The sequence below is a fragment of the Hevea brasiliensis genome, chromosome 15 (genome assembly GCF_030052815.1).
Source record: "Hevea brasiliensis isolate MT/VB/25A 57/8 chromosome 15, ASM3005281v1, whole genome shotgun sequence".
Taxonomy (NCBI): domain Eukaryota; kingdom Viridiplantae; phylum Streptophyta; class Magnoliopsida; order Malpighiales; family Euphorbiaceae; genus Hevea; species Hevea brasiliensis.
The window spans coordinates 67,581,267-67,606,677 of NC_079507.1; the positions used below are offsets into that span (position 1 = coordinate 67,581,267).

The window sequence follows — 25,411 nt, forward strand, 5'->3', positions numbered from 1 at the left end:
GAGTAGGCCCTGATCGCCCTCTAACTGAAACTGATGGCGTGCCATTGGTTACCTCCGGTTTGGGCTTAATGTCTTGAAGCAATCAATTAAATTGGGCATGTTCCAGGTTAGATTAAGGAAAAGTTTTTTCTGGTCCCACAAAAAAAATTATTTTAAAATAAAAATTGAAAAATTTACTGCAACTTCAGTGATATTCCTTTTAAGGATTAGAAGAGTGGGATTCAAACTTGCATAGGGATGTGCCTTCAATCAAATTTTCGTTCACATTCTTGAGCTAGGATTCCCTCCCTGGTTTCACTTGCCTAGGGTTCTTTGGTTTTAGGCTAAGCCAATGTTGTTTCTTAATTGTTTAATTTTGGGCTGGGACTTAATATTTGGTTCTGGGCTGAGATCCTAATGGAAGTAGCCAGGTTTGTTTTTCTTTTAGTTATCTATTTTTTTAGTGAAAAAAAGGAGAGTATTCAAATGAGTTAGATACAGTAGATGAATTGTACAGTGAGAGGTAATCTCTTCTTTTCTCACTATAAAAGTGAAGATTTTCTAACACAAATCATTAATTAATTAATTTATTATTGTAAGATTTTCAATATATATGATGTACATATACTAAAAAATTACATTTATATCAGTTTTCTAAATTTTCAAACGATTGAAATTGTCATATTGATGGAGTCCACCTTGCAGATTGCGGATATTATTTGTAACAAATGGATGATGCGTGCAACTACGGCTATTAGACTAATATATTTTATGAAGATAGGTTTCGTTCAAGTAATTGCTATTAACATCATTCTCAGTAATAATAATAATAATAATAACCAATAATTCCAATTAATTGTCATCATTAATATAGAAATACATGATCGATATAGGAAATATAAGTTGTACACTTAATTTGTGTTCGCACTTCATAAGCCCTCCAGAAATGGGCGGCACCTCTGTATTGTAGATAAGTTGAAGCCGTCAAATGGTGATGATATTTGAAAAGATCTCAAGCCTTATCAGTGTTATAGATCGAGCGATGTGTGACTTCAATTTTATTTTATTATTTTAAATTATACTTGCATTTAAATATATATTTTTTATGGAGTATAACAAATTTACTGAATCAAATTACGACCTGATCTTATAGTAAAAAAAAAAAAAAGAGATTCATTCATATTGATCATAGGCACTAATATATTGTATTTGTTAATTTGGATATATTTGAACTTTTTTTTATCTGGTGATCTTGTTTGCCTTTTAATTTGCTCTGTCTTTGCATTCATATTTGTATAATTTATTTTCATTTATGTGCTTAATTTTAATTAATTTATCATTTCATCGGTGATTATTTTTCTTGAAATCATTATTAAATAATATAATTTCTCATATCATTGGAAGGAGAGATAAAAATAAGAATGGAGTTATAAACGAGGAGAGATAAAGATACATAAAAGAGAAATAATAAAAAAAATAAAAAAAATAAGTGTATTATAAAAAAAAATAAAAAATGGCTCTCATTAAATAATTCTGCACTCTTATTAATAATACTTCTCTTCCCTAAAAAAAATAAATATTAAGAAAAAACCATTTTATTAAGGGAATAGCTAATATTATTATCTCCCAAAAAATTATTATTATTATTATTATTATTATTATTATTATATACAATAACTCTCTAATAGATAATTTATAGTAATTCAACCTATTTTACATGAAAAATTATTAAATATTTTTAATATATTTAAAAAAAATATTTAAAAATATATGTAAAAAATCACTAAATCTTAATTTTTTTACACTCGTGAAAGCATTGATAGATAGAATATACAAAGGGCCTTAAAAGAGTAATCGGAAGGATTTAAAAGGTTTTTATTTATTTATTTATTTTTTATTTGAAGTCAAAAAAATTCAAAAAGTGGAGCAAGTTTATTCGAATCCCTCGATTCTCTTCTCCTGAGATGTCACCTTCCCAAATCTGCTATCTCCTTAAGACATGCCTGCATTTTCGTCTTTCATTTTCATTCATCTCTAGCAATCAGCAATTTCTTCAATCTTAACCTACTCACACTCTGTGAAGGATATGGAGGCGCCTTCTTTTGTCTCGAAAGCAAGGACCGCCTTCCATTCTGCTGCTGCTAAAGCGGAGCGAGTTTTCACTGATATCAAATCCGACTTTGTATCCGATCGAGCAGGTTCTTAGATTTTTGCTTTTTTTTATTTATTTATGTTTTCCCCTTTTATTTTTTCTCGCTATTTTATTTTATTTTTTTTACTATTTTCATTCATTTATTTGATTGGCCTTTTTTTTCCCTGCTCGATCGGAGAAGATTCGGATAAGCAACCGCCGAATGAAAAGAGGAAGCAATTAGAAGATGAGTCTCTTAAAAATGAAATTGAGTCAAAGGTATGCAGTTCTTTAGCTGGAAATTAGAATTTCATTGCTGAAATCGATTTTGATTCCGATTGGAAATGCAGGCTTATATACTGGAATTATAATTATTGAGGATGTTTTCCTCCTTTTTGTGTAAAAAGAAAATTTCCTTTTGGTTGTAAGGAAAGCTAAAGAGGAGTAGAAAGAATAGAAGAGTTTCATCTTTTGACTTTAAAAGTATGGATTAAGTTGAATTTAGCTAAGTTGTTTTTATCAGAGAGAGGTTTTATTTGATTTTCCTTTATTTTTCCTGGCAATCGTTAATCAAACTGATTAGTATCATATCAAATAAAGGGTACTTGTACTTTGCATACGAATTATTTTCTCCTTTTATTTATATTTATTCGGTTTTAACAAAATATAGTATTGTGACGGTGCAGAGTAATAATGAAGGGAAGCATTTGAGGTGGAGACCTGCACATATAGGGACAAAACAGGAGTGGCAAGATAGGTTCAAGAACATAAGAATTGGAAAGAAAGGAGCTGAAAATCATGCAGAGAAAGTTGAAAATCCAACCACAGCTGTTCCATTTTATGATGAAAATTCCTGCATACTGAACGTGAAAAATGATGTAGAGGTAAAGGTAATGAAATTCACATATATATTTTTATGTTTCTACATGCCAATTGTGATTGCCTTCTTATATCTTTGGTAGATGAACTAGAATTGTGTGGACGAATTAGTACTTATATTCTTATTTCTCTCATTTTTGGCTCAAACAAATGGTGGAATTCTCTTTGTTCTTGACGAGTTAAGAATTTTATAGGGTTTACAAGTGTCTGCGATAGTAGAAAGGCTATATTCTACCAACCCAGATACCATTCCTCCAACATCTGTCTTGAAACAGTTGGCTATAGCTATTGAGTAAGTATTTTTTTTTACTAACTTTTTCCTTAGCTTTTCTGTTCCATACTGTTTCCTTAAAAATGCTTAATTCTTTCATGGATGGATTCCTTCTGTGGAATATGCTTACTCTAATGGGATAGTTCTGTATGAGTTAATCATTTTCCAGTTTGTATATTGGGTTCTTAATTTCTTTTTTATTTTTTACCATTCTTGGGATCCTTTTTCCAGTGCTGGAAAGAAGTACAAGTCAATGAAAGATATTTTGGCATCGTCTGGAGGCTCTTCACCTATCATGGAGAGAGCAAGCTTGAGCCTTGCTGCAGTGAAGTCATTAGTGCTTCGTGAGAAGGAGGATAAGCTTGCATCTGAGTTTGGTGGTGATGATGAAAAGGTTTTGTCCTTGATACGTTCACTGTTTGATGTAGGTAGGTTAATGATTAGTTTTAGTTGATGTTAAGAGAGTGCTTCCTTGTAGCATAATTTTCATATTGAATACTGTGCACTATCCTGTGATGATCTTTCACTTCTGTTGTAATATTTGCAAGATATTCGCAGAGGGAGAGTTTCTCAGAAGAAACATCAGCTCTGGTTTGGAAGCATTATCTTTGCCCAAAGACATTCATGGTGCTCCTCCTGAGAGCTTGCTTGTCAAGCTATCCGAAGTAATTGGAAGCTTTAAAACCTTGCGGAAAATGGCATTCATATGGTGCAAAATTGTGGCTGAAGTAAGTAGGTTCTGTGGAACTTCTATAATCTGAACTAATGCAAAAATTTAGCATGATTGAAAAGGCTTGCTTATGATGTTGTGTTGCTTGTGCTAAATTTTGAATAGATGGTTATATCTCTTGTTGAAATTTGAAGTTCTTTTTGTGAAAAATTATTTGACAACAAACTGCAAGTAGTTTTTTTTTTCCTTCCTAAAATTAACATTGGCACCACATTATAGGCAACTTTCATGGTCAGTTACTTTACTAGTCACTGTATATTACAAATGATTCCCTTTTCTCAAATAATATTTCTCAGCACTTAGTTTTCCTTTTTGTTATTTTTTTTCTTTTTAAAGTTTTTGGGTAATGTAAAATAGAAAACTTTTGAATTTAATTCCTTTTTATGCATTGAAATTGAAGTATTAATGATACTTCGTGCATTTTATCTTTGCCTGACAAAGTATGTTTTGAATCCATTAACACGTGCAGATGAGAAGACTCTGGTCTGAAGAACTACATATGCCTGGAATCCCTTTGGATGATCTTCCAGATCTAAATTCCTGTCTTTTATACCAGAAATTTCAGGTTATCAATTGCTGTGTTTCCAGGAAAAGGCGTCACATTCTTGCCACTGAATCACTAGAATTGGTAATGAGGGATGCCAGTTTACCTGCTGAACAGTCATCTATTTCTAACGGGACAGTCAGCTCAAGCCATATCTTGTATGCTAGATTGAGCAATGGGGAAAATGTCCTTCGGTTGGGCACTGATCGGCCAGCTGACAATTTAACCATTTTGGAAACAGGTGAACCAGTATACTCTCCCATAACACAGGTATGATAGTGAATTTTGCTAGAAGATAACTATGCATTTAAACTTACTCCTGTTATTTTGATCTATGTGCATTTATATATGTAGGAAGGGCCTTTGCTTACTGAAGATCTTATTAGAGAAAATGAGGAGTTTGTGCTTCGAACTGGGAGGTTAGTTTATTTTGTATTTCATACTTGACTCAATTAATTATTTTTAGATTTTGACCTGTTTCCTTTAAAATATTTTATGAAGTTTCCTTCTTTTTGCACCTTTTCATGATGTCCTGACTCCGGATTCTAGACATCTTTATTATTATTTTTTTTGTTTTTAAGATTTGGTGCCTTTTCATATTCTTCAATAATCATGAAGTGGATTATTGTAATATTGCTGATTAAATTTCTTGGCCATGTATGCATGTGGTTGGCTATAGATCAAATAGTTTACGCAGAATCAGCCATATTATCATAAGTATCTTTTTTGCTCAATATGCTCTAAATTGTTGACACAGGAAAGTAATTAAGTTAGGGCATGCTTTGATAATTTGCTTATTTCTTTTCATCAGTGTTGGTGCTGGATGTTCACAACTCCTCTCTGACATGCAGGCCTTCAAGGTAGATTTTTTGAATTTGTCAGTTTGTCTACATTATGGATAATCATTAAGATTCTTAGGAATTTAACTGGATTTTGTGTGTTTTAATGAATGAATTAGGCTGCAAATCCTGGTTGTATCTTGGAAGATTTTGTAAGATGGCACTCTCCTCCAGACTGGACAGATATTCCTGATGAGGCTAATGAGTTTTCTGAGGGAGGTGATGCATCTTCTACAAGAGGTCAACTAAGTAGGCGAATGCAAAAGGAAGGTGTGGTCTTTTACTATTGTTTGTTTCTTAATAAATTGCTGAATTGCAATTAATCATCAGAATTCTATGAATTAAAGGGTTGCTATGATAGCAATTGTTGTGAAATTACTGACTGATTATATTTTTTGTGCACAAATCGCTTAATGAGATATCTACTAGTGACTGATTCAGTGTTTTTATTGCATGTTCCACATGGGAAATATTATACCTGGTGTGTGAGGCAAAAGATAAAATATTATCTTACAGAATCAGAGTTTTTTGTCATTTTACTTTTTATATTATATACGTATCTTTTATATAAATTTGTTTACAAAAAGTACTTAAAATATCATGAAGCCTTTAAATACTTGCTATTTTATCTGGAGGGTTATTATGGATTTGTGCTGATAAATGATGTTCTTTGATGGTAGGTAACTTGTGGCGTGAACTGTGGGAAACAGCCAAAGCAGTACCAGCTATTAAACAGGCTCCCCTGTTTGATGAGGATTTGGCAGCGTAAGATGGAGTTGTTATTTTGATTTGTTACATAATATTTTTTTTTTTCTCTTTTCCAAGTTACAATTAGTGAGCCTAGTATACCTGAATTAAAGAAGCAGTTCTTCGATTCTGCAGGGAGGATATTCTGCACGACTTAGAGGAACTCTCACCTTCTGAGCTGTTTGAACAATTGTTTATTTCTTTGGTAAGTTAGTAAGTTACCAAATTTTACTGTGCAGGTTTGTCATTCTATGGTATGATGAATATCTTATATTTCTTAAGATCCAGTATGGGTCATTTACTATTATTCTATCAAAAAAAGAGGGAAAATTTATGTCCAGAGAAACTTAGTTCTTTTCAGGTGTGTTTGTTTTGTTGGATCAGGTTGTTAAGCATGTTATTATGGCTTGCCATCATAATTTTTATCAGCTTGCCTTCAGTTTCCAGTGAAAATCATCATTTATTGATTCTTTGCAAATTCTCAATCAGTCAACTTACATGTTTATGGTGCTAATGACGTCCAACATTCTGAAAATTTCAGCTTGGATTAGGATTTGTAATGGCCGAGTCTAAACTCTCCAGCAACAATGATTTGTCAAAGCTATTTAACGGGTGCAAAGACTATATTATTTTCACTAAGCAAGGAAGCAGCTGGAGTGAAAAAGTGGATGATCTCTGCCAGGTAGGTTATCTTAATCTAGAGGTGATCAATAATTACATGCATATTTAGCTTTTATCTAGTCATTCGAGCAAAGCTGAGCCCTTCTTCAATGAAGCCAAAAGCGGAAGTCGAGAGCTAAGTGATTTATTGAATGAAAGGCAATTTCAAATGCTATTCAAAATGCAATGGCATTATTATCGACTCCTGAGGATATCTGCTTGCCATATGCAAGCAGCACATGTTGAGCATATATATGTGCATGCACAAAAACCATCTGCACCATTTTTCTGCTTTCTCTCATTAAATTTCTTATTTTAGTATACACACTGATATTAGCATTGCCAAGGTTTTCTTATTCATATTTTATTATACAAAATAGTTTGCAATTGTACTCTTTTTGTACTTGATCTTTACATATTCTGACAAGAAAATCATGCATGATGGTTTTCATAACTATAGCTTTTTCTAATATTATCATTTTCTTATTTAGGTGTATGAAACAGTGGAGAAAATACTACTCAATCCAGAGGAAGTCCTCAAGGCGGTAAAGCATACAGAAGAAACCACCAGCACCACTGCAGGTGAACTCAAAAGTAGGTTTAAGAGGCTTGGCCTGAACTTTGGCAGCAAGGATAGAAACCTAAGAAAACCATCAATAAAAGATGAGAAAAATTCAGAGATCTCAACTCGTCAACCATTCTCTACTTTCTTTGATGGCAAGTCATCCTTGTTTTCAAAGAAACCTCCAAAGCCTGAGAGTGCATCTGCAGGTGACAAATCGCATTGTCCAGATGAAAATGGATGGACAATTGTGAATCCGTAATGCATTTTGACCACCTCTTTTATTTTTTATTTTTTACTTTTGCCTTTTATGGGTTAAGCTGTATGTTGGGAAATTGTAAATTATTTTAGAATCTCTTTTCCCAGTCCAAAGGAAATGGAGAAATGAAATATAAATTTTCTTTTTGTTCATGAATTGGACTTCATGAATCATGGTGTTGCATATTGCTTTTATCGTTGGTCAGAACCCTGAAGTCATAACTCTTTTTCTTTTTTTTTTTTTTTTTTTTTTAAATCTCTTTTTCTAGTGTTGCAAGTAAATTAAAAATAATAATCAGTTAATTGTAAACCGTTTGCTACGAAATGTTTATAGTGGCAAATCAATCAATCAATAATAATAATACAATGAAGAAAATAGTGATCTCCAATACGTGTAATCATGCTCTAGTGCCTTGCAAGTATGCCTGGCCGCAGGATGGATCAACGGGACGGTTATAAGACCTACAGTCTTGTAATTATGATTTGCGCGAGGCTTAGTTGGGAGCCTCGTTTTATTATTAGTGATTTTGGCCCGGGGGTGCCTGCCTCCATCTTTGGAACCATCATCATCAGGCACTGAATCTTCTTCAGTTTCCTCATCAAATTCATGTTGTTTAGATTTTAGACATGAAAACCGGCACCACTAAAGTTGGCTAACCCATATACAAACATAAGCAAGCCGCTGCGAAATAATAATAATAATAAAAAAAAATGAGTCCAATTCCATTGAGAAATTGGAGAGATTTTTATCTACAAAATTGAGTCGCCCATTTTGAAGGAAGACGGATATATCTCCTTTAGGTGGGGAAGTGTCAGCAAGAATGAGAGGGTTAATCATAGCCCTTGTCCTTGCTGGTATTCTTTGGCTATATAAGAGCATAGCAATTTCTGTGTCTTCAGTCGCTGCTGCATAGGCTTGGGATGTGGATGTAAGGAAGGAAATGAAGAGTGAAATTGGACGCACTTCATGCTACAAGTTGTTTCAGTTCAGATTAGTGAAGCAGAGTGCTTTCTTTGTTTCAATTCCTTGGCATTTCATTGTCATTGTGGACGAGGGTTTTTTTTTTTTTGTCTTGGGTATCTAATTTTTGTGCCTCGTGAGTATGGGCTCCGACGGAATCTATTTTAGAGCTTGGGCTGGATCGACCCACGATTTGAAGTTTTGATTCAATTCCGAGGATGGCGGGACGGGGCATTCTAAACAAATTTTTTTTTTTATAATTTAAAATTTATATTATATTATTATAGTAAAAAATAATATAATATTTTTATTCAATATTCATTTTATAACATCGGAAAACTGATTCTTGAAATAAATCCAAATTGCTTTTTTGTTTAATAAAAAATAACCTAGCATGTGAATTTATTATTATTATTATTTTCCTCTCAAATTGGCCGTCGACGAGACAGAAAAAAGAAATAGAGCCCTGTTTTTTCCCATTCCGCTGATTTTGCCCATATACGTCACGTCTGTTTGGCTACCCAGTTACGTTACGCCTGTTTGGCTACCGAGAACCAGAGTTTACCAATTCCTTTTCTCTCTATAAGCCGTTTCATTTCAGTCGCGCAACAGAGGTTTTCTCTTCGTCGCAGAGAATGTATGACTCCTAATCCTTTCTTTTCTTTTCTTTTCTTTTCTTTTCTTTTTTGAGCAATCTTTTCTTTTCTTTTCCACTGTGTTATTTCGCTCCATCATTCCAATTTTATTTCTGGACTAGTTAGATTGTTTGTTGTTAATGATTGTTATGCATTCCCTATAGTGTTGCAAGGTTCTGCATCTGATCTGTGCACTCTTGCTGTTTGTAAGATCATTAACAAATTCTCAATTTCTCTCCTCTCCTATATCTTTCTCTCATTCTTCACTGATTCTCCACATTCCTAGTAAATCCCCTTATATCAATTGATAATTGATTGAGCTTTTTTTTTTATTATTATTATCTATTTGTGAGGTGTATTCGTGGTTTTGGATGTTCGATTTTTATTTGATGTCCAAACTTTTCTTTGGATTGAGGAAATGGAGAGAGAAGAAAAAAAAAAGAAATGTCTTAAATTTTCTTTGTTTGCATAAAAGAGTAAGGGGAAAGAATTAGATATTTTTTGATATTAAAATTACTTATATACCCTTGGCATCATATAATAATAACATCATAACTCATGTCAATGGATTAAATTAATTGCATTGTAGGAGTGATGGCTTTCTATGACTGTGCACAATCTTTTCAAACTTGATAATTAATGCTACAAAAACACATTGGCTTTTGGGTAGTGATTACTTGTGAGTAACTATATTTAGGCTTTTGTTTTCTAGTATCACTGCAATGCCCGTTTGAATTCCTGCAACTATTATGCGCCCTTTCAGATTTTTTTAACCAGTTTTTTCTTTCTTGGTTTTGGTTTATGGGTTTGAAATTTGGGAAAAAAATTGGTCCACTTAATGAAAATGTTAGTATATCTGTGCATATAGCAGCATCTAGATATTTTTGAAGTTCACTTGTTTAATATAGTGGAATTGCATTTGTTTGTTTAAACGTTAATCAAGGGATAGGTCTAAATCATGGCAAGATAGCCTGCAGTGATGTGGTTCTTGGTTTGCTTATGGTCTACTTTAAGATCTTGAAGCTGGGTTAATATTGATATTGGTAAATCCATTTAGCTTTATCATAAAATATTTTTAAATATGCAAGTTTTTGGTTTCGATGCCACCTGGTTATTAATTTGACATAGTGGATATGATGTGTAATGATTGGCTAGACGTAATGATAAAATATAATTATGGATTAAAAAACCTATAATTGATACTTTGTCTTTCTATGTTTTTGGCTTTACTTAGAGTGTGCACTATAACATGGAGTCTACAGCTGAAGCAAAGTATGCTGCTTTTGAAGAGAAAGTGAAGCGGACAATTTTTGTTGACAACCTCTCACCACAAGTAACCGAAACTGTCTTAGCAAAAGCTCTAAATCAGTTTGGAACTGTCGTGAGCGCGAGTTTAATTCCAAACTATTTGGAAACTGGGAACATCCTTTGTGCTTTGGTAGAGATGGAAGACTCTGAGAAAGCCAACAAAGTCATCTCATCCATAACTGAATTTCCTTTCTTGATTGCTGGGATGCCAAGGCCTGTAAGGGCTCGTTTTGCTGAAGTTGAAATGTTCGATGATCGCCCAGTGAAGCCTGGTAGAAGGGTACGTTGCAGTTGGTTAGACCCAAGTGACCCTGATTTTGAGGTAGCAAAGAAACTGAAGCGCCTCACTCGAAAGCATGCCGCTGAAGCTTCTTTCTTGCTCAAGGTAAGTTTTTGCATTCTGATAATATCTGTTGAATTTTCTGGCTAATTCTTGTATACTTTTCCCCACACGAATCCAGTTTTCTGTAATGTTGCTGACTAGTTATGTTGTTCTAAATGGTGATTCACCCTCCAGCAACAACTGGACAGAGAAGAGAAGCTACATAAGCAACAGGTGGAGAACCTAAAAGCTAATTTTAAGAAGTATGAGATGATAGTTGGTGTCTTGAGTGACAAAACTGTTCAAAGTTTGGCAGGCCATTATGGCATGAGAGTTTCAGATGATTTGTAGGTTCTGTTTTCTCCTTGCCTGTTTAAGTGACATCTTAACAACATATTTCAGTATTTTGAAAGGTGAATTTGGATAGTCTAAATATTTTTGTTAACATTGCATCCATTTTAATCGGTTGGATCAATGAGTTTGGCGCATAAATGTGAAATTTAATAGAATTAAATCTGCATAATTTGATGACCCTAGCTATGCATGTGGCTGTTAAGTTGTTGAGGTCTACCAAAATTATGTATGGATGTAGGGATATGATATGGCTTTGGGTTTGAGAGGATTAAATGCGAACAGAAATTAATGGTTGTTTATTATACTACTTTATTTGCGATTGCAAATTATTCTTTTTATCTCATTTAATTACTTATTATATAAATATTGATTTTATTTAATAAAAATAAAGAATAAAATTAAAAAAATAATTAATATTTCTTATTTTTTAAATACGACAAATAATTTTTAACAAAACAAAAATTAAAATGCAGACAGGGTAATAGTCTTTATCATTAGGCTTGCTGTGAACTTTATAGTAGGTTTAATTAGATTTAATTACTTGTCATAAGCTACATTTTTATTTCTTTTATTTTTACTAAATATAATAAATATTTATATAAAGAGTGATTAGATGAGATAAAGGAGATTGAGAGAATAATAAAAATTTTATATTATCTTTCTTAAAAATAGACAGAGAGAGTAATTATTTTGGAGCATTTATAAAGAAGAAGTTAATTAAAAAGCTTATCTAAACAAAATTATAAGTGCAAATAATATAAGTTTGACTTTATATGAGAACTGATTTAATAACCACGTATAATTAATTAAAGTGTATATAATAAATATATAAATCTCGATATAAATATTTAATTTAATAATTATTAAACTCTTATATAATTTATAAAATTGCAAAAAAATAGACTATAATAACAAATAGAGTCAAATAAGGTTTGATTTTTTCCCCCGCATCAACCCTTTATTTATTGACCTAACGAGCTATGAATTATGTATACTATAAATATTGTCTAGATTCTATTAGAATATGGTTGTATTTTTTTTTATTTATCGTTTTTTTTTTAAATTTATTAATATTTAATGCATTTAATAACCGTTACTTTTAGTATTGTTAAATAAGAATTATTTAAAGATTAATCATGTTATGCCTAATCAATGAGCTTTTAACTCAATGCTAATGGTACTAAAATTATTTTTAATTGGAATAGATTATGAAAAAACAAATGTATGGTCCCGTCATTAAATATCAAGTAATGTATAATAACAATAGTAAGGCTTTTGCTGCTGGGCTAAATTGTTGGGGTTAACTAGTTGCGCTCACAATCTTAAATTCTGCATATTAACATATTTTCAACAATTTTATGGAATATTGTATCATTAGCCTCACAATGATACACTTCAGCCTTGACGTCCGCAGGAGCCTAAAAACAAAAACAAAGCAGGTTAATTTGCAGTAGTTTTGTTAATATTTATCAGTTCTTGTGGCTACAGATCCCATGGGCCATGCCCCTCACCATTGCAGCGACTTAATGGGCGTATTGTGTGCGTGGCGCAGTGTACCCTTTGTCGGTGGTCGCAGAGAATGCCAGCCTAAAGCAGGACGCATGACTAATTAATTCCCCATCTACTAATGGACATCAAGCACTACAAACAAAAGCATGCATCTCACCTCAGTTTAATTACCAGTTATGATCAGGTCTAATATTAGACGTTCTATCAAAATGTTCAAAATGGAATTCCATAAATAAGATCTGTTTTAATAGTGATATTTATGTGCTATTTCATGCACGCAGTGTGGAAAGTGGACATCAATAACCCTAAAAAGATTATCAAGATGCAACTCAAAAGTACATGCAGAAGTAGAACTAAAGCACTCCATGCAAATAATTATCAGGAAAAAATAAAGAAAATAATTATTCCATATATAAAGCAAACTAAAGCTTTACTTGAATTGATCATGCGGTGTAGGGCATGGTTAGGGTTTTCTTTTTCAACAGCGATAGTTATGTGCATTAACTGATCTGTACGGTTTTTAGATGAGAAGATAAACAAAATTTAAGAGGCTCAACTGTGTCTTTCTAACCTCTCCATCTTAGCTTCCGCATCTCTCTATATAACCCTCTTCTTCGATCCTCCATTTCTTACCAAATCCATCTTAGTCATCATAAAAACTTAGAAAAGATGACTCGTAATAACTTGTTTCTTGTTTTGCTTTTTGGTGCTCTAGTTTGCACTAGTAGTGCTAGGAAGCTTGTGACCGAAAAGAGTTCTTTTGAGGATGAGAAGAATTTGTTTCACCATGGGGGCGGCCTAGGTGGTGGTGCTGGAGGTGGTGGTGGTGCTGGAGGTGGTGGCGGCTTAGGCGGTGGAGGTGGACTTGGTGGTGGTGCTGGATTTGGAGGAGGAGCTGGAGGTGGTCTAGGTGGAGGCGCTGGTGGTGGTGGAGGATTTGGAGGTGGTGGTGGTGGAGGATTGGGTGGAGGAGCCGGTTTTGGTGGTGGATTTGGAGGAGGTGCTGGAGGTGGGCTTGGTGGTGGAGCTGGAGGTGGAGGAGGATTAGGAGGTGGTGGTGGGGGTGGACTTGGCGGTGGAGCTGGAGGAGGGTTTGGTGCAGGTGGAGGCGCTGGCGGTGGACTTGGAGGTGGATTGCCTTGAAGACACAATTATCTCAGATCATTATTAATTATTCTCAGAATGTAGTTGAAACTCCATGTTAAGTGTTGGTTTTAAAGCGTTGTTTTTCATATTTAGTGTTTGATCTTTGATTGTTGGTATCATGGTTGATCAATGAAGAAAAGAAAATAACTTTCTACTTCACCTTGAATGAAGCTTCTTCTCTATCTCTTTCTCTCTCCATCCAACGTCCCATGCATCATGCAATTATAAAAATGTATAAGCGTCAGAATAAATGCAAGAGGCGTTCTATTCCCAAATTTTGTTGTAAAAAAAAAAAAAAAAGGAGATTAAATACAAGGAGATATATATATTTATATATCATTTTTAAAACTTGCATCTACGGCTAGGACAAATTCTTGTTTCCTAGCTATTACCTGATCTACACGGCAACCCCATGTTTCAACTAAATTCTTTTATGTCAATTCCAGTTTCAACAGATTTAATTTTTCACATGTAGATGGTACTGGGAACTAAATTGAAATTGTTTTAAAAATGCCAGTTAATTAGGTTTATTCCACCAGCTTTGATCATCACAACTTATAAAGTGAGATATTATTATGAAGTACATTCGGTGTATATATATTTTTTTTCTTTAAAAATATATAATTTTTATGTTTTTAAAATTAAAAATTAAATTAAATTTTTTATATATAAAACATTATTTTTTATTGATCTCAGTATATAAAATTAATTTTCATTAATTAATTATTGGCAGGAATTCAAAAAACATGTTTTTACCTATCCTTTTTTTTTTTCTAAAAAGGAAAACCATAGTAGAACTAGAAATTCATATATCTTGCAAATTTCAAGTTTTAATCAGCAAGAACAAGCACTAAAGTGAAATTTCGAATGTGTTGTTACTTTTCTTTGTACTTACCACAGAATTATATATCTAACAATAGAATGGTTACAAACTTTACATAATAGTAATTAAAATAGTACTTTTATTACTTTTTTTATTATTTTTTTTATATTGGCTGTACAATTGAAGGTAATTAATCCCAACTGTTTCCGAATCTTAAACCTACAGAGAGATTTAAAAAACCAAACAAGTAATAACATCAATTCGAAAATATAAAAATAAATTATACACAAGTCATTAATTATCTGACACATACAGTGATGCACATAAATTGGACGTTTGATTATTGCGGTCAAACGCCGAAAAGCAACATGCAAGCTCAACAAAGATGAAGTATTTTCCTACTTTAATTAATACACACATCTAATCCTTCAACTAAAAAGCAATCTCAACTAGCTACATCAGCAAAGTCTGAAGTCCTTTCTTCTTAATTTACATGCATAAATCAAAGCAAAAGCTCTCGATCCTTCTCTTTCAATGGATACAGCTGGGTGCATTAAATGCCTCAACACGGTTTTGGACAGAAGATGAGCCAAATTATGCAAACTTCTCAACTGTGCTCTCTTTATGTCGTAATCTTGACCTTCCCATTCTCTATATATTCCCTCTCTCGAATCCTCACTTCTTCACCAAAGTCATCTCAGCTATATTTAAAACGATTAGCTACAGCATCAGATGACTTCGAAATTGTTCCTTGTTTTGCTTCTTGGTGCTCTTGTTTGCACTGCTACTGTTGCTAGGAAGCTTGTGGACGAGAAGGGTAATTCTTTTCAAGATGAAAAGAACTTATTTCACCACCGCCCTAGACTTGGTGGTGGAGGTGGTGGCGGGTTTGGAGGTGGAGGTGGTGGTGGGTTAGGTGGTGGTGCTGGAGGTGGAGCAGGATTTGGTGGTGGTGCTGGGGGTGGAGTTGGTGGTGGACTTGGAGGAGGTGCTGGTGGTGGTGGAGGGTTTGGAGGTGGGGGTGGTGGAGTGGGTGGTGGAGGTGCTGGTTTTGGAGGGGGAGCTGGGTTTGGTGGCGGAGCTGGTGCTGGTGGTGGTGCTGGAGGTGGAGGTGGAGGTGGCTTTGGAGGAGGTGGTGGCGGTGGACTTGGTGGTGGGGCTGGAGGTGGGTTTGGTGCCGGTGGTGGCGCTGGTGGTGGGCTGGGAGGTGGATTGCCTTGAAGTAACAAAGAGCGCAATTGTCTGTTTATTTCCATACGAACTAGAGTTCAATCATTTGATGTTTATTTGATCTTTTTTTTCCCATGAATTGATTATGAAATGAATAATTAAGCTCTTTACAGTAAGATTATGTAATTAGCGGCACTTTTGAAAGCTATTGGCTCCCCATGATGAGCATCGTGTTTCTATTGCTTTCACTGACAACATGTTAACTTATCAATAATAATAATAATAATAATTATTATTATTATTATTATTATTATTGCATTTGAAATAATTCTAGCTTTAGCATTTTCTTTGATTAAAGTCCGGATATATATGTATTTCACCTCATATTTTCTTTCCACTAAATAAATAGAGATGCATGGAATGATAAATTATTTCACTCATTTATTATATTAACTACACGATTGAGGTGGTTTGGTTAAATGAAGCGTAGACATATAGATATTTCAGTTAGACAAGTAGAACACATTAGGTTAGAGGATATAAAGAAAAAAGGGAGTAGACCTAAATTGACTTTGAGGATAGTAGTACAATATGACCTAGAAATAATACACATTTTTTAAGATTTAATAAAAAATCATTTAAAGTAGAGAAAATGAATCCATATAGCTTACCTTAAATTTTTGGGATAAAGGCTTCGTTGAGTTGAATTGAGTTTATGTATATATAGAAAGTATTATTTTTTAATACTTCAGTGCATGATATAACTTTCTCAAATTCACCAATATATATTGAAGGAAAATAATTTAAGCTATTATAAAATGTCAGTTGGTCTCCAATTATGATAAATAGGCCTAAATTCTCGATATTTAGTAGAAGATTTTTTAAGTTGTTTAAATACTATAGTGATATATGACCAACCTATTAATTGTTGCAACTCTCTCTCTATGTATATATTCTCTCTAATGCATAATTATGCATGTCATCCATAATTAGTTAATTAGCATTCTCGTCTCTATATATAGTTAGTTTCGCTTTCAAGCCCTTAACTAATTTTAAACCAATAACTTCTCTTAGCTATCAAAACTTAGAGCAAAGACTATGAGTTCCAAGTTGTTCTTATTTCACTTAGCTATCAGGAGATGATAGTCTAATAGTTACCGTTCATTGTTATTCCACATTAGTTTGAGATAAAAAATTTGAACAATATATATAATTTGGGCAAATCTCCTAACTAACTTTTATGATAGAGGTAGGTCCGTCTATTTTCTCTACATGATATTAGAGTCAACCCTACTTCAATGTTAAGCCACCCACATATATATTTATCTGTAAACTTCATGTTTCAAATTTTTATGTTTAAGCCAAATATTTGGTCCATTTTCTGAAACATGATCATAGACGTTTTATATGATATACTTTGTCTTTGATAAGCCATATTGCAAGCAACAATCTGGAAATTTGCCATACTATAGTTCGAATTTAACAAGAATTTGTGGGGATAATTTAGATGCTGCCGAATATCATTGCTGTTGGTGCCATTTTTTATCACTGCATTCTTTCTTGTCCTTTATTTTTCTTGGCTCTCAGCATCTCCTAAGTTCCATGAAGGTAAAAAATAAAATACAGGTAAAAGGAACATTATGAAATCTTTATGGAAAATTATATTTCATTTTCTTTCAAGTATTAAAAGATAATAAAGAAATAGAAAATCTAAAAACAATGAGTCCATAATGCACCGAGGTTACTCTTACCCAGCCAGCCAAGCAAATGGCTTTTATTATTATTATTATTATTATTATTATTATTATTTAATCAAAAGCCAAGCACATGGTCAACGTATGGCTGCGCAGAATTTTCTCCCATTATTGGAGAAGTCGCTACATTGCAATTTTTAGCCCATTTCAATTCCCAATCTGAACGATCTTTTTGTTTGCTAACTGATTTTGTTATTTGTTTTTTTTTTCAAATAATTAAAAGAAAAATTTAGAAGTGTAGTTATTGTCTATTTAAATTTATAAAATATTATTAAAGTTAAATTTCAATTAAAATTCACAATCTTTAGAGATGATTTTAACCCTAACCATTTTTCTTTAAATAGTCCATTTATCAAGTAAGGGCAAGCTCTGTCCAAAAAATAAAAAAAAAAATTAATGGAAAACGACAGCGTTTTATTCAGGGCTACCATGCTGCTGCTTTCCTCTTTCCTTCGAAGTATAATTTAAAAAAAAAATGGAAAACGAACGCATGCGGAGCAATTTTTGTTTTAGAACCAATCAAACTGCGCCACGCAACCAAATCGTAAATTTGCTACAGCGAGATCGCACAACTTGCTCAAAATCCAGCTTCGCAGCCTCTCTCTCTCTTCTCACAAAGGGGAAACCCTACTACTTCTTCTTCTTCTGCTTGTTCTATTGATTCGCTGAGTTCAAACTCTCCGTTAGCTCCAATCAGGTTAAACCTAAACTCTGCATTTCCAAATCTCTCATTCATTTGCATCACACAGACGACGCTTGTATGTATTGTATAATACATGGATTGATCGCTTGATGTTCCTTGTTTTACTGATTGTTCTGAGTATTTGTTGAGTAATTTTGTTCTTTTGTTTTGATCATCGAAGCAGAGATCCAAGCGATGATGTTGGGGGTTTTAAGAAGAAGTGTTGCCAGTGGAGGCTCGTCTTCTTCTGTCAGAATTTTTCTTCCTTCTTTATTTTTTAATGGTTATATATACATATACTATGTAGATTGGCATGCTTACTAGAATCTGTGGGTATTAGATTTTGAGGCAGTCCTTGCTGAGCATTCGACCTGCGGCATCTACTCCTAGAGTTTCCTCTCTTCCTGAGAAGGAGGTACTTCGTTAGTTCCCTCTCCTTCCCCAACCCCACACCCCACCCCCCCCCCCCCCCCCCCCCCCAAAACATTTTTATATAAATTCAAATTTCTTTACAGAAGAAGTTTAGCGATATTGATGGAAGAAATTTTTTTTTGTCTTTTTCATTTATAGTTTTGCGTCACATTTTTGGCACGTTTGTTAAATTTAGACAGAAAGTGTTGTTTAAATTACATTTTAATTCATTATTAATTCGAGTTTATATAAATGATTAACTTCCTTCACACATCAATCTTGCAACCCAATCACTTGTATTTATCCTCAATCTTATATTTTTCCAATGGAATAAGCAATCGGCCTGAAATGCACGCACCCAAATAGGGTTCTCATACCATATTAATATGAAGGAAGGATTGCTAGTTAAATTATATGAGTTTATTAAATGACTAGCCATCTCAATATTGCAACCCAGCCATTTGTATCTGCCCTTTCAATCTTATATTTTCCACTTTGGTATAACATTCCCAACAATGTTAACCCTTTTTTTACTGGTAGACAAAGTGGATATGCTTTGTCTTGATTGGTTTGTATTGAAAGATTATATTACGAGCAAGCTTTTTTTTTTTCTTTAAAAAAAACCTTAATTACCGTATGAACAGATTTTGCTCCATCCAAGAGGTTTTGGGCATGTCCGCAACTTCAGCCACTTCATTTCACCAGGTAATTATGACTAATTTTTATTGTTTTGTGGATAATGATTATTTTGTTTGCTGTGATGAGTCTTGACTTTGAGCAAATCTATTTTTTAATTGTAGGTTGTTCTGTTAGTTCAGTGCCCAGGAGGTTAGTGACACCATTCTATTTCTATGATTTTGATGGAATTTCTTTTAATTAGTGCTTTTAGAATCATGATTTAGGATGCAAATTGGTGGGACTGGGACTAGAATAATGCTTTTAGAGCGAACGAGTAAAGAAACTACTACATATTAAGCCTTGCTGCCACAGAGGTCACCAAGGTTTTGGTGAATTTTCTACGCTGGTCATTTAAGTTTACTGGTTTTGTAAGTCTATAATCAATCCACTGTATCATAAGGAGTGGACCAGAAGATGTCTCTGTCAAAAGAGTCTCCTGGCTAAAGCTGGCTGATTGAAGGAGAGATAATGTAGACAAAGGAGGCCTTTTTGGTATTTATTGAAGCTTGGATATGATGTTGACAGATTGAAAAGCTGTTTTGAACAGATTGTTTTCTCCCACTTAAAGTATTGTAACAAGTTTACTTTGTTTTTCCTTTTCTGCTTCCAGCCTAAACAGTTTCAGCAACCTTTTTTTACCCTAGTCATTTTACCTTTCTTAACGGGGTGAGGGCTAAATTAGATGCAATGCATTAACTAATTAAGCTGCTCAGTATTTTTTTAGCCATACAATATCTAGCTTTTATCTCTAAGTGAACTATTAAATTAGTGATTTCTATTTAATTTTTAGTTATCCAGAAAGGAAATGAATCAGATAGCTGAAAAAAGTTTTATGCAAATAGAGTTATTGACTTGGCCTTATTTTCGTGCAGGGATTTTGCCAGTTTTGAGCTTATGGCTCCCAAGCAAATGTGGAGCAGGCCATTTTCTTCAGATAGTGGTATGGCATTGGCTAGTTGTAGTGAATTTTCTTTGTGTATTCACACATATGTATGCGAGTTGTTGTATTTGTCTTAGTACCTCACTCCTGTGTATGCGTGTGGGGAGGATGCTGGCATGAACCTTGGCTGTTGTTTTTGTTTTTGAATCCTTATGTACTTTGTGATTCTCCAGTTAGACAAGTAGAGCACATTAGGTTAGAGGATAGAAAGAAAAAAAGGGGTAGACCTAAATTGACTTGGAGGAGAGTATTACAACATGACCTAGAAGCATTACACATTTCCGAGGATTTAACCCAAAATCGTTCAGAGTGGAGAAAGCGAATCCATATAGCCGACCCCAAATTTTTGGGATAAAGGCTTAGTTGAGTTGAGTTGAGTTTTGTACTTTGTGATTGTAAATCCATTACTTTTATATGATATCAACTCTATAGTACTTGTTGGGCCACTTCTATGTAGTGTAGTACTTCCTTGATGAAGCTAGTTCCATCTAGTTCCAACATAAGCTATTCTTTATGCAGCTTTTGGGAAGTTTGATCACAGGGTGTTGCATCTATTATGGTTTGAGTCAAGAGGATCAATTGTAGTACTGAGTTTTCATTGTATCTTGTAGTGTTCCATTGACAATTTACTTCATGATTCATAAATTCTTTACTTCGTTATCTAGGATATGATTGTAGCACTTCACTGAGTCGTTGCAAAGTAGCCTACTAGAACTTCCTTGGTGAGGCTATTTCGTATTAATTCTAACATGTGCAATTCTTTAAGAAGCTTTTTTGGGAAGAGTATTTTAACAATAAGGGCATTGTTTATGGTAAGGTTTCAATCAAGTGGATGAATCATCTTTTGGTATTGATTTTTACCATTATTATGGTTGAATACTTGGTTAACTGCACTCTTACAAGTTGCAACATCCTGGATATGGTTGGGGTGGATGGTTTACTGCCACTTTGTCAATACATCATTGAAGAAGCAATTAGCTTTTTTAGTTCTTTGAGGGAATAGTCTGGGTGTTGAACCTAATGACTTCCAGTTGCTTGAAAAGGAAGCTATTGGCTTTCGAAGGACCCTGCTACTATTTCATCTTGCGGTTTTATTTTATTTCAAAATTTGATGATGTTTTCATATTGTGTATCTGGTGCAGGGGATGCGGTTGATGTTGTTGTCCCTTTTATGGGTGAATCCATCACTGATGGCACTTTGGCAAAATTCTTGAAGAGTATGCTTTACCAGTTGTTTCTCTCTCTCTCTCTCTCTCTCTCTCTCTCTCTCTCTCTCTCTCCCCTATTGCTGGCTAGCGTGTTTGTTAATTCCAAGTTATTGACCGTGTGAATATGATATCTTGAGAGCAGATCCTGGTGATAGGGTAGAAGTTGATGAGCCAATTGCCCAAATTGAGACAGATAAGGTGTTTTTCTCTTACCATTCCCTCTTTTTTCCCTCATTGGATTGAAATCAGCTGTATGTATTGAATGCTTATGATGAATAATTTTTCTTTCAGGTGACAATTGATGTGGCTAGTCCAGAAGCAGGTGTGATAAAAGAGGTAATACTTCTCTTGACATTTTGTGTTATTTGTCTTATTACTTGTTTGTTTTGGGTTGGGTATGGGTTTCTGGGGTTTAATGATTTGAATTTTAAATGTTGATTCTAGGTTCTGTGTGTATTGTTGGCAGTTTGTAGCCAAGGAAGGGGAGACTGTTGAACCGGGAACTAAGGTTGCTGTTGTTTCAAAGTCTGGTGAAGGTGTAGCTCATGTTGCTCCCTCTGAGAAAATAACAGAGAAACCTCCCCCTAAGAAGGAATCTGCTCCTCAAGGAAAGAAAGAGGAAAAGCCTAAAGTTGAAACTGCTCCTGAAACAGAGAAGCCTAAAGCATCAGCACCAGCACCACCTAAACTCTCTGCAAGAGAACCTCAGCTTCCTCCTAAGGAAAGGGAAAGACGAGTAAGTCTCGTGGCTTATTGTTATATATACAATGTTCCTGGAAAGATGTTCATTTATTTGAAGCAAGTACAATCAGGTCTGTAAACAGCATTGATGGTGTGGCCTCAATACTTTCATGACCACAGGTTCCTATGACAAGGCTCCGGAAAAGGGTTGCAACCCGATTGAAGGACTCTCAAAACACATTTGCAATGTTAACTACATTCAATGAAGTTGACATGTGAGTTCAGTTCAATTTTAGTGCATCTGGTTACTTGTATCACTTTCCTCATACTTGTTTTGATAATAGATGTTAAGCCATTTATAGTTTTATACTGTTCTGGATGCACATAACACAAGGCCACAAAAGCATTGATTCGGCCTCTTTCTGTGGAAATAAATATCATCCTCTCTACTTGCCTTATATATGCATGTGTTTAAATGATCAGTTCCCCCAGGGTTTGTGATGCTCTATATTTTAAATGTCAATGTCATTTCCATTATTTTTGGATGCCTGGGGAACACCTTCTCTCTCTCTCTCTCTCTCTCTCTCTCTCTCTCTCTCTCTCTAGTGGGGAGTTATGTTGTTGCTTCAAACCAGATTTTGTTATGTTAATGGCATTTATGCAGTTCTCATGATGATTTTCCTATGTGTGTCTCACTATTGGTTTGCTGATTTGCAGGACTAACTTGATGAAGCTCCGTTCTGACTATAAGGATGCTTTTGTTGAAAAGCATGGAGTTAAGTTGGGCCTTATGTCAGGATTTGTAAAGGTATGCAACATGTCATTAAGGATGTAGAAAAACAGTTTGCTAATAAAATTTGTATTCTAACATATATAATTCCTTATCTTTTTCCTTGTTTGTAAAATGCTCAGGCTGCTGTAAGTGGGCTCCAGAATCAACCTATTATAAATGCAGTTATTGATGGGGATGATATAATATATAGAGATTATGTAGACATCAGTATTGCTGTTGGCACTCCGAAGGTTTGCCTTCATCTTTCTCAACTCATTAGCTTCTTATGCTTATAAACACGGACAGAATTTGCTGCATTTGGTACTTGAGTGTCTGGAAATTTAATTTCTATTTTTTAAAATAATAACTTAATGGTTTAAAATGCCCTTTTTTTGTTTTCATTTTGAGTCATGAAAATTCTGAATTCAAAAAAAAAAAGAAAGAAAAAAGAGAAAATAACTACTATGATTGTATTAAAGGTTCTCTGGCCCCACATATGAAAAAGGGAAAACAACTACTGTTCTTCACTGCTTCTTTCTATTTAGCTGAAGTTGCATGTGAAATTTTGAGAAAAAGATTCCCTATTTAATCATAAAGCATGAGGAATGAAAATATTTGTATGAATCGGATTCTATTCATATGGTACTTGATGTTTTCATCTTATTCATATGGTACTTGATGTTTTCATCTTATTCATATGATACTTGATGTTTTCAACCTATTCAATCCAGGGCCTTGTTGTCCCAGTTATTCGTAATGCGGATAAGATGAATTTTGCTGAGATAGAGAAGGAGATCAACACCCTTGCAAAGAAAGCGAATGATGGAACTATATCAATTGATGAGATGGCTGGAGGTTCATTTACAATATCTAATGGAGGAGTTTATGGAAGTCTTTTGAGTACACCTATCATTAACCCTCCTCAGGTTTGATTCTGCTGGGATAAATATAATTTGCTTTTCTGTTTAGGGCTTTAAGCTTAATTCCATAAATCTACTACTGCACTGAAATGTTTGTCAAATCTTTTTGAAAAATGTGTGCATGATTCCTGAGACTCTGTCCAGCTTTGTGTAATTGAGTTATTATCTTTTGAAAACCATATGTTGCTCATTTGATGTTCATATTACGGCTTTGATGATGAGATCAAGAGTCTTATAATCAAATATTTTATTTGCAGTCCGCTATTTTGGGCATGCATTCAATAGTGACCCGTCCAATGGTGGTTGGAGGCAATATTGTCCCTAGGCCAATGATGTATATTGCTCTAACATATGACCATAGGCTGATTGATGGAAGAGAGGCAGTTTTCTTCTTGCGTCGTATCAAAGATGTGGTGGAGGACCCACGCAGGCTGCTTCTTGACATTTGAAGATCAAGCTAGTTATTGGTGGTCAATTTCATGAAATTTTTGCTACACCTGGGATAATACTTTGTCGGACAGCAATATTACTTTGGTATCAAAGTTTTGTAGGGCGTTGTTATTGATTCACTGCCGTAATGAGTTCTTCAATTGCGGCTTGCCTCATTTAATTGAAATCGAGATGGTATATGCTCTTATTTTATACTGAGAAGAAATTTTCTGTCTCTGTACGCTTTATTTATTTAAAAATTTTACATTTTGGTCATGGGCATGTATCATTACGTATTTTTTTTAATTACATTTTCTTTTTGATGTCTGGCAGGATGTATTGATTTGATTATGAAGGTTTTAAATTTCAAATGTTACTAGGATTAAAGTTAGACAAGAGGAACTTTGCATCGTCTTATTGTGTTAATTCTCTTGAAGCTTCTCTTTGCTATTAAAAAAAAAAAAAAAAAACTCTCAAAGCTTCTCTCTCTGGGGGAGCCAATCAGTCTGGCTGATTTAAGGGGTATTTGCATAAGAGGATATTTGGTAGAGGTTGGTTTTATACTCTAATTACTTCAAACCCATTTAGTAAAAGTAGTGAATAATTGTTGTTCAATTGATTTCAAAAAGTTACGAAATTGAAGTTGTTCTTCATTAATTATTTCAGGAAAAAAAAATCTTTTAATTTGTACATATTTTTATATTATTTAAATAATAAAATAAATATAATATAATAAATAAAAATTATATATTTGTTTTAATAGTAAAATAAATTATATAATATATATTTTTATTAGTTATTTTATCTCTATTAGCCACTAAAAATTTAACATAAATTAATTATCATTAGCGAATACTTATAATTATCAATTATAACTACACTAAATTAACAGGTTATTGAAGATCCCGGGTTCTTTTCCCACAAGAGGTCCTTGGTTCAAAAAGTTCCACCGTTTTCTAATCAATTCATGTTAAATTTATTATCTTATGTAGTCAATTCATGTTGAATTTATAGGGGCCTCGCTCGCATCTTACTCATTTGCAATGTTCGAGCCTTTTGTCAACAGGTAAGGGTAAATTGCACCCCCTTCTTAGGTCACAATGGTGTA

At 33.9% G+C, this 25,411-nt stretch overlaps 4 protein-coding genes across 8 annotated transcripts; all 4 read left to right on the forward strand.

Annotated features, from left to right (window-relative positions):
- Positions 1 to 1,867: 1,867 nt before the first annotated feature.
- LOC110673432 (uncharacterized) lies at positions 1,868 to 7,753 on the forward strand. Its single transcript, XM_021836576.2, has 14 exons — positions 1,868 to 2,177; positions 2,313 to 2,389; positions 2,797 to 3,000; positions 3,184 to 3,281; positions 3,492 to 3,688; positions 3,819 to 3,988; positions 4,460 to 4,804; positions 4,889 to 4,953; positions 5,346 to 5,394; positions 5,493 to 5,643; positions 6,054 to 6,138; positions 6,256 to 6,325; positions 6,662 to 6,802; positions 7,272 to 7,753. Exons 1-14 carry the CDS (start codon positions 2,066 to 2,068, stop codon positions 7,602 to 7,604), a joined length of 2,097 nt encoding a protein of 698 aa, XP_021692268.2. The 5' UTR covers positions 1,868 to 2,065; the 3' UTR covers positions 7,605 to 7,753.
- A 1,192-nt stretch (positions 7,754 to 8,945) lies between these two features.
- LOC110673407 (uncharacterized) lies at positions 8,946 to 11,271 on the forward strand. Its single transcript, XM_021836542.2, has 3 exons — positions 8,946 to 9,198; positions 10,431 to 10,889; positions 11,022 to 11,271. Exons 2-3 carry the CDS (start codon positions 10,446 to 10,448, stop codon positions 11,175 to 11,177), a joined length of 600 nt encoding a protein of 199 aa, XP_021692234.2. The 5' UTR covers positions 8,946 to 9,198; positions 10,431 to 10,445; the 3' UTR covers positions 11,178 to 11,271.
- Positions 11,272 to 13,256: 1,985 nt separating this feature from the next.
- Positions 13,257 to 16,065, forward strand: LOC110673413 (glycine-rich protein 5). 2 transcript variants are annotated; one of them, XM_058136959.1, is made up of 2 exons: positions 13,257 to 13,818; positions 15,560 to 16,065. In XM_058136959.1, exons 1-2 carry the CDS (start codon positions 13,359 to 13,361, stop codon positions 15,877 to 15,879), a joined length of 780 nt encoding a protein of 259 aa, XP_057992942.1. In that variant the 5' UTR covers positions 13,257 to 13,358; the 3' UTR covers positions 15,880 to 16,065. The 2 variants fall into 2 exon arrangements, with proteins under 2 accessions (XP_057992942.1, XP_057992941.1); XM_058136958.1 differs by having other exon boundaries at positions 13,264 to 13,752; positions 15,764 to 16,065.
- A 2,022-nt stretch (positions 16,066 to 18,087) lies between these two features.
- LOC110673438 (dihydrolipoyllysine-residue succinyltransferase component of 2-oxoglutarate dehydrogenase complex 2, mitochondrial) lies at positions 18,088 to 24,579 on the forward strand. Of its 4 annotated transcripts, none has more exons than XM_021836587.2 (15): positions 18,088 to 18,340; positions 18,449 to 18,513; positions 18,617 to 18,679; positions 19,320 to 19,380; positions 19,476 to 19,503; positions 20,226 to 20,293; positions 21,436 to 21,510; positions 21,644 to 21,699; positions 21,793 to 21,837; positions 21,968 to 22,237; positions 22,363 to 22,457; positions 22,900 to 22,990; positions 23,095 to 23,205; positions 23,686 to 23,880; positions 24,132 to 24,579. In XM_021836587.2, the coding sequence occupies exons 2-15, from the start codon at positions 18,460 to 18,462 to the stop codon at positions 24,321 to 24,323; spliced, it is 1,404 nt and encodes a 467-aa protein (XP_021692279.2). In that variant the 5' UTR covers positions 18,088 to 18,340; positions 18,449 to 18,459; the 3' UTR covers positions 24,324 to 24,579. The 4 variants fall into 4 exon arrangements, with proteins under 4 accessions (XP_021692279.2, XP_021692277.2, XP_021692280.2 ...); XM_021836585.2 differs by having other exon boundaries at positions 18,108 to 18,340; positions 18,605 to 18,679; XM_021836588.2 differs by having other exon boundaries at positions 18,108 to 18,279.
- The last annotated feature ends 832 nt before the right edge of the window (positions 24,580 to 25,411 follow it).